Source organism: Idiotropiscis lumnitzeri, chromosome 10, assembly GCF_059441095.1.
Source record: "Idiotropiscis lumnitzeri isolate Australia: NSW breed Sydney's pygmy pipehorse chromosome 10, RoL_Ilum_1.0, whole genome shotgun sequence".
Taxonomy (NCBI): Eukaryota; Metazoa; Chordata; class Actinopteri; order Syngnathiformes; family Syngnathidae; genus Idiotropiscis; species Idiotropiscis lumnitzeri.
The window spans coordinates 17,425,926-17,441,747 of record NC_142400.1 but is presented as its reverse complement, the minus strand read 5'-3'; the positions used below and the strand labels follow the sequence as shown (position 1 = coordinate 17,441,747).

At 38.0% G+C, this 15,822-nt stretch overlaps 2 protein-coding genes across 4 annotated transcripts in view; one reads left to right on the top strand and one right to left on the bottom strand.

Annotated features, from left to right (window-relative positions):
- Positions 1–995: 995 nt before the first annotated feature.
- Positions 996–5,255, bottom strand: tstd3 (thiosulfate sulfurtransferase like domain containing 3). Its single transcript, XM_088306770.1, has 4 exons — positions 5,006–5,255; positions 4,711–4,884; positions 3,087–3,246; positions 996–1,586 (listed from the first exon to the last, which is right to left on the bottom strand). Exons 1-4 carry the CDS (start codon positions 5,235–5,237, stop codon positions 1,529–1,531), a joined length of 624 nt encoding a protein of 207 aa, XP_088162896.1. The 5' UTR covers positions 5,238–5,255; the 3' UTR covers positions 996–1,528.
- A 356-nt stretch (positions 5,256–5,611) lies between these two features.
- Positions 5,612–15,822, top strand: part of usp45 (ubiquitin specific peptidase 45) — a 31,123-nt gene continuing 20,912 nt past the window's right edge. For all 3 annotated transcript variants that reach the window (XM_088307154.1, XM_088307153.1, XM_088307152.1), the window contains exons 1-5: positions 5,612–5,941; positions 6,947–7,057; positions 7,624–7,793; positions 8,983–9,083; positions 9,306–9,406. In XM_088307154.1, coding sequence (XP_088163280.1) covers positions 6,955–7,057; positions 7,624–7,793; positions 8,983–9,083; positions 9,306–9,406 — 475 coding nt within the window. In that variant the 5' untranslated portion in view covers positions 5,612–5,941; positions 6,947–6,954. The remainder of the gene's footprint in view (positions 5,942–6,946; positions 7,058–7,623; positions 7,794–8,982; positions 9,084–9,305; positions 9,407–15,822) is intronic.

Genomic DNA, 15,822 nt, shown 5'->3' with positions numbered 1-15,822 from the left:
GCAAGATCAATGTAATTAATTTAAGGTCACGCAGATATGGCAACAAAACAAGTTTAAAACTTTTAAGGTACACTGAAAAACATTTGTGTTGAATTTACTCACATTTATCGCATCAAAAAAATGAATCTCCATCCAGATTTTATTCTGTGCAACCACTTGATAAAATTGAGTTAAGTCAACACACCATTTCTTTCACAGTATGTATCAAAATCCGATACCTAGAAATAAAAAACTGAAATCCCGTCTCAGAGTCATCTTTTGATTTCAAACCCCAAATGATTTCAGTCAACAGCAAAAATGACGGTATTGGTCTTCCTGATCCGATAGTTTTGGAGGGGAGGGCCACTGCACTTCAGATCTTTCAGCAGCATCAAACTATAGAGAGAAGTGGAATCAGTCACTGAGTCCTTTCCATTTCACTTTGAGGCCTCAGTGAGAGCCGTCCATTTAAAGCAGCCGGCAGCGACAATTTCAAGAACAAGTGCAGGTAATCATCCAGCAGATTATGGAGCAGTAACAATGTCTGAGTGCCAGCAAGACAGCATACATTACACACTGAGAAGCCGAGTGTGACACATTGCTATGAGGTAATGCAAAAAAAAAAGCAGCGAACAAACATTAAAAAAATAATTAAATGGAAGAAAAAAAATAAAAACAATGAGACTATTCACTGATGGATGTGGAAAGGTATACATCAGTTTCTTTCATCTAACATTGGCATAATCTGTTTTGGCATTGGCCCGAAATTAATCTCATTCATTAAATCATGAAATTGGACTACATTTATTGCGTTTCATTGTGCAGAAAAAAAGGTTCTTGGTCAAACATTTACAAGTGCTACAGGAATCTGCTGATATTCCATGAATGATTGGTGACCATTAAACCTATCATAAAGTTTACAGAGTGTTTCATAAGAGCCAAGTATTCTTTTTTCTTGGGAGTAAACAAACTATCGCACACATAGTGTATTTGGACAGAAAAGAAAGAGGAAAAAATGCTTTGTAAATTTAAACTTTAATAATTCAGCGGTTTGCACATATTGTAAGGACTGCTGCATTTTACAGCACAACAACATTGAGAAATCAACTTAAAATATTGAATTGTTCACCATATTCAATATAGCATTTTATTTCATCATTTCATTGGACACCATCATTTAAATACCTTGCATTAATTAAATACCAGTGTAATAATAAAATATTGGCATCTTCTGCATATCATATATAAATATTTAATAATCAACAGTCTTAAATGTCACAGGTAGATGTCAATAACAATAGATCAAACAGAATTCACAATTATTTCAAGTATTATTGCAGTATTAATTAGCAAGGCAATCATTACGCAAATAAGATGAAGTGTGTTTAGTGAATAAATTTGATGTTTTGGGATTCACAGATGAAAAAAGTGAACAAATGATAAAACAAAGTCAAAAGAAAAGTACTCTTATTACACACAGTATACAAATCACAGAACACAGTCGGCGCTAAAAAAACTATGAAAAAAAGCTGGTGTTTCTTCTGAGCCTTCAGTTTTGATGTTCATGTTTTGCCCAGTCTTGCCATCCACCGGTGTAATGCTGAACACTGAAATAGGGGATAGAAAGGGTTACACATGCATGTTGATTTTTTCTCCTTTCTTTCGAGAGTAATCACATTGTGCTGGCATTCGTAAACAACTGGTTGAAAATGGGAAGTGTGAGCATAGAACAGACAGCAAAATCCCACAAATGAGATCTGATATTGATAAATACAATGTTTTAACCAACTAGGGGTGTCTCAATACAACTTTTTTCACTTCTGATACAAAACCGATATTGCGGCCTGGAGTACTGTCCGATACTGATATACGATATCAGCAGGAATGAAATATGCTTTAATTTTTTTTTTTAGTATGACTTGTTGGAAGAGACTTGATCAAGTTGCACTATTAAAACAAATATGAACCATTTATTCTAAATATTTGAGTGACATGAATTCAACCTCAAACATGAGAATGTATTGCACTTGAATGAAATAAATGTCAAACAAATCAAAGTAGGACTTTAGGCTGTTTTTGTAAGGGTTGTAAACTGGCGCGAACAACTTTTTCACATGGTTGCACCAGCGCTAAAGTTAGAAACATTTATGACTGAATTACATTCAGAGAGCTGCCAGTTTACAGAATATCAATTTCTGAACTATTTATGCTCACTTTCCTAGTTTTAAAATTCTGTCAATTCTGAACAATACAGCGGGACGGTGCATGTGTGTGTTTCACTGTATAATGTTTCAAAGAATAAATCACTCACATAATTATTTACTTAACAGTGCAACAATGCACATTGCCGATACCTACACGCACTCATATTTTTAAGTACAGGCAGGACCCCATTTGAGTGCTGATGGTCATTTTCAATTGAAGATGTTTTCAAGGACCAACATAAATGATTCAAAATATCACTCACCATAGCTGCACTTTCAACGAGCCATGGCCTTATCCCAAGAAAAATGTATGACTATTATGAGAGTAACGTCACAGTCTTTGCTATCCATTCATCAATTTTCTGAAGCACATAACCTCACCATGGTCATAAGCATGCAATAAAGTTTATTGTCGTTTATTGTCGCCTGTATAACACTGGACGATGAAAAATTCACTTTGTGCTGCGGTTAGCTTCAAGTATGTCATTGAAGCGAGCAGGTAGTCAGGTTTAAGTGATTAATAAAATGCAACATTCTCAAGCAGAGAGATTTCCTTGTTCTAAATCACCTGCACAAGCTTTACAGCGGAGGCTTGCAAAGCTAACTCATCTTAGCCAATTAGCTCTGTAGACCTCTGCCGCTAAAAGAGTCAACCAGACAGAGGAGAACCCACCAGTCCTGCCGACATATTCATTGGTTCTTTTACAGGAGTGGATGTTTTGATCACGTCCAAATCCAGATGCAAGACCAGAAGACAATTCTGGAATGGACTGCCTGTCTACGAGTGTTAATATTGGAGAATTTGGATGTGGACGGATAAAATCCCATACTTTTTTTTGGTTGATCTCGGACGGATACAAATGTGGATCGGGACACCCCTAAAAACCAACGAACAAGTCTTACTCTTTGTATCCCAGTTCGGAGGCCACGTCAAATGCATTCTTGCTCCGGATGCCTGCCAGGCAGGTGAACACAATGTTGTCTACCTTCTGGGGCATCTCACTGCCATACTTCTCATTGAATTCTTCCGGGTCTAGCTGCAGAGCTGTGTTCACCTGGCCCACTGGAAAGATGTGAATATACAGATGACAGTCTGAATGATTTGCAACTGGTATCTTGAGATCCCCGAAAGTGGGTAATGAATGTATTGTGGCTGGGTCACAGACAGGTAGAAAAAAATTACAGTGGGTCGGTCTCTGACAGCCCCGACATACTGCAGGATGTTTTGAGATTACCAGCAGCAAACAATAAACTGGATTTCCTGAGGGCAAAAGAAGGCGCACCCAGTTACTGCCACACTTACTGTTTTTACATTGACTGTTTCATATGTATGGACTATAAATATGTTTTTTTCATACCAGTAATTTCTGTAATTATGACTATTTATGTATTAGCGAAGGTTCGCAATAGATTTCAGTTGAGCTCTGACAAGCGCACCATTTTCAGAGTGAAAATCTTTCAAAAACTGAGGAACCCCAGTACAGTGAATTATTGAACATTTCAGGTTGGACTTGCCTTTTATTAAAAAAATAACATGATGTTATTTTGACAGGTTTGCATAAGAAATATAATTACTTGTTGTGTAATGATACATGTAATAATTGCTACACCTCTGTATTTTTTTGGATTCCCACACACTATTATGTAAGAGAAGTTTAACTGTGTCACACACGAGTCATGTTTACTCTGTGACAAAGTGCTTCTGGCTATCAATACATACTTGGCCCTATGTCAAATTTGTGAACACAAATGAAAGGTTTGGTAAAAACATAATTAAATCCATGTCAGGGCTGGCTTGCCCAATAGGAGAGACCGGCAAATTCTCAGGGTGCCGTGGAATCAAGGAGGTGGCAAAAATTGGTTACAAATTTGCCTTTGATAAAAGAATCAAAATGCTTTCTGTTTAACTTCTAAGTTCAAATCAAAAGGACAGCAGCGTAAAATGAAATTGCTATAAACAATTAAATAAGCAAAAAGGAGCAAGGTGTTTTTAATTTGAAGTTAGCAGCTTATGCTCTGCGCATCGCCTGCTTTGAATAAACTCTCGAATGTCCGGGTTAGTTGCTGTAAAGTTATGAATTCATGATGGCGGTAGTTAGACTTAAAATGGTATATGAAAATAATTGATCCCATCATCAGTAACAAAATTTGAAATGATCACATTTTTAGTAAAACTTAGTACATATTATAAGGCAATTATAACTTGTAAATAGTAGAGAAATTGTAAGAAACCGGGGTCAAGTTGTTGCTCCTTATGGTTTGACCAATTAGATGTGACAGCAAATTACGTCCATGATTTTTTTGGCAGAACAGTCATTAAATAGAGTAAATCTTACTGTTTGTATTGTAAATTGCGTGACATTATAAGTCAAAGGCAATGGTAAAATTAAACTTCCTTTGTAAGAGTATGCACAGTAAATTGTTGATGGAGGGGGGCGTCATTTAAATATGTCGCCTAGCGCGGCCGCCACATTGCCTAGGGTCCGCGTAGTGCAACAAATACTTTCAATGATGGTAAAACACTTACACGGGACGTTAATTGAGCCGGGGATGGAGCCGTACTCTCGGAGCTCCCATGGCTCTCTAACATCAATAAGGACAGTCTTGTCACCAGCCAAGAGCTTCTTCAACTGCTCGTAAGTCACATCCGTGCTCGGTGGCACCGAACCGAATCTGCGGCAACCACGCCATAACTCTGCAGCTGGAGGACAAGCAAACAACGTGCCACATATTGGAAATGTGTGAGACAAAATAGTCGGGTTTTGTTGTGTACATGTACCGAAACTGGGTGAACTATTAACAACGCAAAAGTGAAAACTCACTTGTATAAAGACGTTGCGTGTTGACAAGTCGGGGCAGATGGATTCGGCTGCTTGGGACAAAGGCACAATGAAGGACGTTATTGTTCCACAATTGTCGTGGGGCGACCCTGTGAAATTTCACACTCATTCGGAGAGCCATGGGCGACAAAGAGCGTCTGTAATAACACGAATTGGGAATAAAAAACTTCTGAAATATAACGCGAACACTGCCAAGTGTAGGCGGTCTGAGCATGCGCACTTGCGCAGAGTACGGGTCGCGTGAAGGACAAAAGATATACTAGAAGAGATTGTTATTCAACCTAATATATTTGACTGCATTGTCGAAAAAAATAATACTATATGTTTAAATACTGCACTTTATAATATTAAATAATGTGATTCATTGAATTAATTTGCAACACGGGAAAGTATAAAAGTTAATTCATTATAATAAGAGCAGCCACTGTACATTCCTAAAAATGCGTCTCATAACTTGGAATTCACTGATTTGTTGCCATTTGAATGAAACGCGCAGTCCTTTATTACTTCTTTTTTTCCCCTCTCCGCTCATTCTACAACCCTTTAATTATGAATGATGAGAGCGCCATCAGAGTGTCACAGTGAAACCCCAGTTTCCCGATGGACTAGAACGCAACACAACCGATTGTTGCCATATTGCTTCCGACTGCGTCACATGTTTATTTTGATTGCTAGTCGATGCTACCAACTCAGGCAGCATTTGTTTAATGTTGACAGTGGATGCGTTTTATGTACACAGTATTCCATGTATTCGGCTTTAGTTTGCAATACCATTGTTTCCATGTCTGTGGACAATAAACTGTTGCGTTGATTGTATTATTACTGGCGGAAGCCTGTGGCTAGCCTGCGTGCTAGCCAGGGAGAGTTAGCATCACTAGCTTTTGCACACACTGTCAATTGGGACTAAAAGAAAAAGAGGTGAGTTCCTTATGATTTCCTTTTCTTCATTCATGTTTGACTCTTCTGTTGCTTGTTCTATGTTTTAATTCAAACTGTGTTAATTAGGATCACTCAATCGTCTCCAAAACAATAGTAGTGGCCTTTTTTAATTGACAGATTGAATTTATTTACACACTATCAGGAAGTAATATTTAATTGGAGAAAACCTTGACCATCTAACTGTGATAATCGATTAACTAGGGAGTTCGTCATTAGGTAGTTTAATTTGTAAATGTTGAATTTAATTGAAATATTCATCGTTTATGTTAAATGGTTTGAATGATGAGCCCCTATATGAAAAACACACAACGCTGGATTACGCCCAATAACTGAAGAGATAAATTGCTGTGACATTATACCAATCGCAAATTCTGCACATTGTTTTGTTGTCTGACATGCCAAGTGGGGCTGGGTGATTTGGTTTTAAATGTAAATTACAGATGTTTTTTCGCTCTCAAGAATCCAGTTTTGAAGCATCGGCTTTCTCAAAATTTATAGGGTTGTTTTTTTTCTTTCTAATGTTAAACTAAGTTCTGTTTCCATCCCTCCATGATCTGAACCGCTTATCCTTTTGAAAAAAAAAATCATGTTGGTCACTGTAGACATGATTCTTATAAAAATTAAAACAAAAAATGTTCAACTTGATAAAATTAGCTGCCGGGCTGCATGGCTTGGATAGTCTGTCTTTTGCCGAAGAATAATACCACAAGCAGATGACCCCTGCAAAACGTATGTGGAATGGATACTCGGTCAGTCAGTCAGTCAAGTTTCCAACATCTTGATAAAGCACTGCTTTTACGATGTATAGATGTCTTTTACACTGTTAAGTGCAGTTGGCTCCGCAATATCCTACTAGCGGCCTCCGACCTGGTCGTATAGAACCTTAATGTTGAAGTGATTACACTAGAATTGAATAAGGCTAGTTGCTTTTTTACTTTGAACACTGTGCTTTTTCTGTGTCATCACGTCAATCTTAACCTGCAGAGCTCCAAATGCGTCTTAAGGAGCCCCTGTCCTTGACAGCCGCCAACATGACTAAGCGGACAAATAAACCACGAAAACCTCGTGATGACGAATCATCCGATGAAGTCTGTGGTAAGTCACGTGTTTACAACATTTTACCACTCTGTTTTTTTCTTCTATTTTTAAAAACCGATTCTAACTGGGCATCATGGATGGCATGAACAATTGTTGCAGCTGCTCTCTTGACTAGTCTTGGGTACGGTGCACACTTGAGCAATTTTTGGAAACAATGTGGTTTATATGACATAAATATGTAACATTAGACATTAAATATCATGCTGGAATGAAAGTGTGCCTTTTTTAACATCTTGGTACCTGTAAAGGTCTCTAACATTTTTTATGGGAAAATAAAATGTGTCTTTTTCATGGGATTTTTATGCTATGTATTTTGGGTCTCTGGAGTGCCTGGTCATTATAATCAATTAATTATTTTTAACATATTGCACTGATTAACCCTGCTTTGTTGCAGTAAGTACTATTTCTGGTTCTACAGAGTAGCCTTCTGTGGTGGCATCAAAAAAAGTAAAAGAAAACGGATTATATTCAAGAGTATATTAGATATTTCCTATGATTTTGTGATTTATTGTTTTTAAATATGTTTTGCAAAATGTATTTTAATGTCTGCGTTTCTCAAACAGGGTTGACTTGCCAGCATGTAACGAAGGCAGTGGATTTAAGCTCGGTGAAGAAGTCTGTGTTGTCCAGCTTGTGGCTGGTGTGTTCTGAATGTTTGAAGGAACGAACCATGATCAAGAGCGAGCCAGCAGCATTTCAAGACATCCTAGTTTGCCTCAAGTGTGGTTTCCAAGTAAGACGTCCGTCAGACACACTGGAGACCTCAGCATTAAAGCCAATATGTGCTGTAAACTCTGGCTGTGTTCACACTGCAGGGATGATGCCCATTTCAGATTTTTTTTCATTTTGTCTTTTTCTGTAGTCATTTACATTACAAACTTGTAATACTTGTCATATTGATTGGAATTTGTCCATCAAGTGACTCACTTGCGGACAAAAACACAATGTCACACGATTCAATGTCTATGGAAGTAAATATGGCCGTGCATTCATTTGTGTCAATTTCCAGGATTTTGTGCTTGAACTAACTGACCCATCCCCTCTCCCACCACCCCATATATTGATCTTCTTATTGCTACATAATTGTGAAATTGGTTGTCTTTTCATGGCGTACAGGTTGGATGAGGGCAACACGAACGTCCATGCTGCAGTCACATTGGATGCATATCTGATTTACTGTATGTCCACGTAAATAAGAGGCTTGGGTTGGATTTAAAAAAAATTGGAATAGTACTGTTCCAATTAACATGAAAATATCCGATGCATGTCATATATGGGCAAAAAAATTGGAATCGACCCGCAGTGTGATAATAGTCTCAAAGACATAATTACGGAGTCTCTGTTTTCGATGGTATTTCTGAATCTCAGTATGGCGTTTAGTTGTTATGAATAGCGCGCAAATCATTTACTGTTAAAGAATGAAAACTTAAAATTTTCTTTATTTTCTACTCACAATTTATGCTCACTGCTTTGCAAATATATGCTCTGTGGATAGAGTGGAACTTTCCAAAAGGTCAACCAACGGTGCAGCAATCGGGCATGCAGGCCAGTATGGTTGAGTGGCCGGATTTGGGGGCTTTGGAAGGAACTCCCCAGAAAAATTCTAATGTCAACCCACCTGGAGTTTACCTAAAGTAACCAGAAGGACTTTGAGACTGGTCAGATTAGACGTAGATTGAACTGTAAGGTGTGCAAGATAGATAACGTCATATCATGTGGACAAGAACATGCTCACGGTGATGCATATTTTTCCACGAGCATGAATTGGGAGAGTTGTCAGGTAGGGTGGGGAAAGGGGACTGCAGCTTGAGACTTGCTGCAAAGAAGGAATGAAAGCAAAATGTCAGACTACCACTACATGTATTGTTTCTGTAATGCATTTTTTATTTCTTTAATAACATGCAATTCTATTTTTTTTACAGGGCTGTAACCACTCAGGGGTTGAACATGCTGTAAAGCACCACCGAGCTTTCCATCCCGAGTCTCATTGCATCACCATAAGCTTGAGCACCTGGAAAGCCTGGTGAGAAACCTTCCAAATAAATGCACACACAGGATCAAAATTAAATTTGTTTCAACCAGCATGACAAATAGGCTATATTTCCTTGTTGCAGTTGATTAAAGTTTTTGGCACCTTAGTCATGTTTTACTGATCTTTATTAATATTTTTTTTTAAACTAAATTGAAGATTATTGAATTTAAGATCACCAAGAGTTTTTCTATCTGACTACTCCCTCTTTAACAGGTGTTTTGAATGCAATGAGGAGCTCTCCACTCACTGTAACAAAAAGGCCTTGGCACAGACTTTGGATTTTTTACAGAAGCACTCTCTCAAGGCAACATCAGGTACGGTGTTTGTCCTACATCCAATAACAAACAATCTTGTTGCAATTTCATCAATGCTAAACTAGTCTTAGTTGAATTTATTCATAGACACCACTCAGACATGGCAGCAATCCCAGAAATTAACGACAAGGATCTTCTACCAACAAACTTTATTCATAATCAAATTTAACGTATTAAGGCAGCCTCATACGTTTGTGTGTGTGTGTGCGCGAGTGTGTGTGTATGTATAAAATAAATAAAAGGGGTGTGCAATACGATTCACTCAACTAACAGGATTTTATAGGGTGAGATTTAATAAATCAGGCTGGCTGCACTTATAAACGTTTTAGACAATTGCAAGTAGTCAGGCACTGATTGTCCCAAGTGTGTAAAGACCTGAATAAATCACCCATTCTCTATCAATTTTTATTGTCCTATAGCAATAGTTTCACGTCGGAATTGTAAAATGTTTGACTTTTTCGGACTATCAATATCACTTTTTTTTTTCATAGTTCGGCTAGTCTTGCAATTTATACTCACTCAAAATCCCTCTTCACTAATCGTGTTGACTTTCTTTTTTTGGTAGTTGTTCTACTTTCTTTTGGCGGTTTGCATTTACTTTCGGTACATTTCCACCGGTGGCCACCTTCTTTCAGTAATGCAGCAAAAGAATTTTCCGAATCTCCCCCAAAAAGTATGTCATAGTAGTAGTAAATTATAACAGTTTTTTCCTATCTTTTTTTTATCGAGAAAATTATATTAGCTTGCATCTTCAATTATATCAAGTTGTTTTGGAGAAATGATTAAAAAAAAATAACACTTTGAATAATGCCCTTTGTTAATGAGTTATAGGGCACCGTTTATAAAAATGCAAAGACGCTTTCACACATGCTAGAAATACATTTCCGGGTTTTCCGCACGCAAGGCAAAGCCGGCCGCCACGAAGCAATAAAAATAAAATCTACAGTTGACTCACGGTATTTGTGGGCGATATATCCCCCCCAAGTTTAATTGATGCACATTGAAATGATTTTAGGGAAGATTTTTTTATTTTTTTTAAACGCAACATAATCTTAAAAAAACTCTTTCATTATGTGTTTTCTACAATAAATGGGCCGAATGGCAAAAAAAAAAAAGGATCCCAACACCTTTTTTCCAATATATACAAAAATATAGAGAAAAAATGTAAAGAAACAGAAAGAAAGGCAGTTGCAATTTTGTACATTCACTACTACTCTGTGTTGTCCTGACAAGTTACCACTAAATACTTATCTTTGTGATGTTTTGTGGTCTGACAAGTTTCAACTGAAGCCCCCTGAACGCTGTCCCTTTACCAGTGTCCGTAGACTAGCCGGCGATGCACATTGAGGCTGGTCTTGAGTCAGCCTCTCAGCCACAGCTGAAGAGTTGCAGGAATGATGCCCTAACAGTCACCCACTCTCTCTGTACATGTCACATGACTGCACACATTAGCGGCATTAGGCGCTTGAGTGATGCTTCCCGGCTGGGTTCCCTGAAGAACGTGAGCAGCTGTGAGGGGTTCGGCCTCCGCTGTGTTATCCATTGTCTTTCCCACTCTATCGCTTGTCCCTTGTTTTGTTTTCCATCCTGCCTCTTTTGCGCCCGTGTGCACCACTAGTGGGAGTCACAATCCTGATCAAGTTTGAAAAACTGGATCACTCTCCACAGATGGAGTGCACTGACTCTCTTGTGTACTTACATACAAATAGTTTTGAGAAGAACATTCATTAGAAGCAAACACGATTATTTAATTTATACATTTACTTACCATTTCAAACTGAGTTTTCACTCAAAAAATCAATAGACTTTTTCCCAAAGAGCTTACGGGCTGGAAAATACAGAATATAGTGGGGAAAAAAACCCTGATGCATTATACAATATCAAAAGGTGCACTTTTCATATTAAGGTACCAGGGAACACCATTTTTTTTTATGCAGTTCTTTTGATGATATTTGCCAAATGGGTAAGATTCACTTCTTAGATGATACAAAATATCTAAAAACAATTTCATTTATTTATTTGGGTTTTTGGATGTCCCTCCAGTAAAATGTTTTATGATGCAAATCATTACAAAAGTTATGATAACAAGTAAATAGTGTGTAGCTAGATGAGCTTTGCAGTTAACTTTAAGAAAAATGTGTTGGATTTGCATTTAACATGTTTGGCATATATTTAAATGAGGTTTGTGGACTCGTCTTTAGTGACTCTGTGCTAACCAAACTCTATGTTTGAACTATTAACTTTGGTGGATTAGGCTACCTTTTGACTCGATCAATGACCTGTCAACCTTCCGACCACCCAACTGTCCCACACCCGTTGGTCAAATGGCAATAGAAACAGGCGGCCAATATTGTACGAAATAGACTGTTGTTGTCTGTTGAGGAGCTTGTAAAATTGCATTTCAGTCTGAAGGCCAGATTTTTTTTTTTTTTAAAAAAGAAATGTTGTTGTGCTTCTGCCATGGTCCCCAAATCACAAAGGAGCCCCAGCGTGGATGTTTTTCAGAATCCACAATAATTTGTTACAATGGCTCATTGAAGACTAAAAGTCGATTAACTATGCTCTCTCACCATCAAGGTCTTTGGCTCAAGTACCAGAGTCCCACTAAAAGGGCGGGTTACTCATGGAGCTCGACTCTGTACTACAATGCTGCTGGGGTGTCTTTGTGAAATAAATGAAAGGCTTCTCAGGAGACATAAAACGTTTCCCACTCTAATCCTGTATTTCCTTTTTGTTTTATTTTACTATCCTCTTAACTGTGCAAATGTTGTTATTATTATTATTATTATTATTAATATTATTATATATTTTTTTCTGAATTATACTTAATGTCGAACACATCTGTTCTTCCATTAAAAAAATGCTAGCGGGCAAGTAATATATTATAAATATTGACAGGCTATGGAAATAAATTTGCTGTCTAAAATTGTTTCCCGTCTTTAGTCAATTGCAACATTTAAGGACATGTAAACTATTACTTTGTTTATGAGGATGAAAAAAAAAGTTCAACCTGGAATGGAATTTTTATTTTTACAGCCCAGTAGGAAAAATTTATCACTAAGATGTTAGTGTTGAACAGCGTAAATTAGATTTTGTCAGAAACATGACTGGTTGACTATGATTTCTTTAAATGTCACCACTCCACCGAAATAAATTCTATTTCAATCATTTAAATTTGAATTGGAATTTATGAACTTCAATAATTGCTTTCAAAGAAAGTTTGAATGACAGTTTGATTTTGTAATGTTTAATTTGAATGAATCGGAATCGGAATCTCCATGGAACGGAGGAAGAAGTGCTTGATGCGTAGAATCCCTGGGAAGCACTTCCAATTTCGCCTGTGATTAGCAAACTGCTATCCAATCAGCTACCTGCTCCAGCCACAATATCTGGAGAATGCTTGAGTACATAAAGTTGAGTGCTTTAACGGTCACAAAAAGGAGTGCATTTGATTTGAGGGATACTTTTATGTTCCACAAAATGTTGTTGGGTGGCAATTCAGATGTTTTTGGTGGCGCATATTTTAGCCCACAATAAGTTTCTAATTTGGATAAGTGTGCCATGGAATCCCATGTTAGGATTATCTAACTGATGGATGACTTTGTCCAAAAGCTTCTACCACCAAAAGATAGAAGATAAACAGCAAGCCCTTGTCCTTGCTTAACTTGTCTAGACGAGTCATTGGCCAGCAAAATGCTTGTTCCCTGGTGGTGCTTTCATGGAGGTAATCAAGGGTGAGCCTGTCTTAATTCCCACCACTGCACATGAAAGTAGGCCAGTGTGTGCACTTTTTTTTTTATTACTGTCGTAGTCTCCCGAGTGATCTATATATATAAAAAAAAAATCTTCTCAATTAGATTCTTTCCAAATTCCATCGTAATTATTTTGTATGATTCAGTGTCAGAATAATCACGTTGCTTCGCATTAATTTTACCAAGGTGCACTTAATATATTTCATGTGTGTGCGTATCTGTAAGTAAAATGTCACTCAGCTTGCCTGGCCTCAGATGGCAAGGAAGCAAGCTTTTTATGCCCTGTAGTCACAACAAATTAGTGAATTAATAAGACATTTGGTGTTGCTCGTCCTTCCTCATGACTGCTTGCTCTGCATGATGGGAGCTGGCTTTGCTCTGCTGCACTATAAGCAAACATGGAAGCATAAACCTGACTGTTCAAACGATTAGATAGGAATCTTACGAATAGCCCCTCAATGTTATTTTTCGTTTGCTTTTAGTATGAATTGTTTGCAGTAATTGAGATATATATTATGTGGCCACTTGATCGGTGCACTTGGCAGGAGTGAAAATGGAAGAAAATGTTGTAGCTCTCTCATTGCACCTAATAAAGCATTTTACTCCGCCGTTAAGACTCTTTACAAGATGTTGGAGTATGTCTTTTCTTTTAGTCGGAATAATATTTGAGTGTTCGAAGGTCACTGATGTGTTGCTTTCTTTTTTTTTTTCCTAATCTCATGTCGTTTACTCTGAAAGTAAACAATTCCTGTTTCTTTCGACATCTCTCGGGTGAGAACGTGCTAGGGAGTGCAGGAGGTGTTGGTGTACATGCGTGCATGTGGACGCGTCTGAATACCGTGGTGCTTTTCTCCGCCCTGGGGAAAGGCTCCACTCTTAACTGTTACTGTTGCCCATACTCGTTGGCTGTGCAAGAAGGGCCAGGTGGTGGTGCTTAGTGCAGCACAGTCAAGCGTGGACGTAGCGCATGCTGACATTTGCCATCGTTGATTGCTGCAGGGAGAGGAAAAATCTGCTTTTCCATATGCTTGTGCTCATTGCAACCCTTCCCTCCACCCACTACACCCCTTAACTGTCCTCCACTGCCCCCTCCCCTCCCCCCCAGTCTCAACCAGATGGCTCCGTGAACATTGTTTACCTTGGGTGACGGTCCCAGATGCAGAGTGTGTCCATAGGCATCCCCATTCCGCCCAGTTAGTTTCCTCGTCCCTCTCCTCCCTCTCAGCTAGTGCCAGTCGCGTCTCTTTGACTCAAGCTGCATTCGGGCTGTTGACTCTGTGTCCTTCATCCTCACACTTACAGCATAGATAAATAATTAAGCAGATGTGCAAATAAGCACATCTGCTTATTAAGTATGATGTTTACTTTTATTTATTTTTTTAATTGAGTTTGGGATTTAGTTTTTAAAGTGTTTTTTATGTTATTTTGTCATTGTACGCCTTGTCCTCGACGGCACTGGTCCCCAACTACTGTTACGGGGCCATGGGCCACTTTGGACGTGGTCGCACAGATGAAAGAAGAAAAAAAAAACTTGCAATACTTTCTGTTTATTTATTATTTGAGGGTGAAAAATATTTTCTTTTGAAAACTGACCGGCTTCTCCCCGTGACATCCATCTATGATCAACTCTTGACTCATGTCAAGATGCTAATAGTCTATGTTGCATGACACTAATATTTATCCTATAATCTAGCAAAATGAAAAAAAAAAAAACAGACCGCGTACAATGCCCAAACTGCACCATTTTAGTATGGGGCTGCTAATAGTTACGTTTATTATAATCGACAAAATATCCCAGTTTTTGTCTTGCTCGTTCATGAACGTTACAGTTGTTCTGTGGTGTCTGTTGCGTTATGGCGACCATATTAAGGTACATAAAAATACAAAGTGGATTTGCGTTTGTTGTTGCATCATATTCTTAGTCAGGCAATGTCCTGAATCTTTGAATTTTGGAAGAGATGCTTTGTCTTTTCTCTATTGTTAAATACTCACTTGCATTTAAACTTGACTGATTGTCAATGTCAAATGCCGTTTGGAAAGGCACTTTATTTTTCTGACCAAGTGCTACTTCTCTACTTCCACATTGTGTGTTCTGACATATGGGCGTTCCCTTATGGCTTCATGGAATAGCTGGAAACCCCAGATGTTGCCAACATAGTGAGGCAGATGTAATTAGCACTACTGAATGGAGCGCTGCAACAGACTGCCACCTCAACAAGCTGAACCTCAATAATCACAAACATTTACATTCTATTTCATTTCCGGCCACATTTTTTGAATAGCAATAATGGGCAATAATATTGACAAGTACATCGGGGTGTGACATTTTCTTAACAAAATTATTTAATTATTATTCATTTATTTTTTTTAGCAGATATTGTGGATACAGTTTAGTTTTGAGCGTACCATGGCCATTGACGGCTAAAGACGTCAAAGATCCTCTTTTTGTTTTTTTTTTTTTACTCGGCTGGTAGTGAATGAGTTAAACTTGAATTATGGCCTTGCCCTAAAACAGAAAATATTTGCAAACTCCTACACTATAGTAACTTTATCACAATCTGCATAGTCCTAAGGAGGCGTAAAGTGGTCGGTGGTTAAATTGTAATGTTTTCCTAGATCATTTATGAGAGCGATGTTATTTCTCAAGAATAAGTTAAACACATT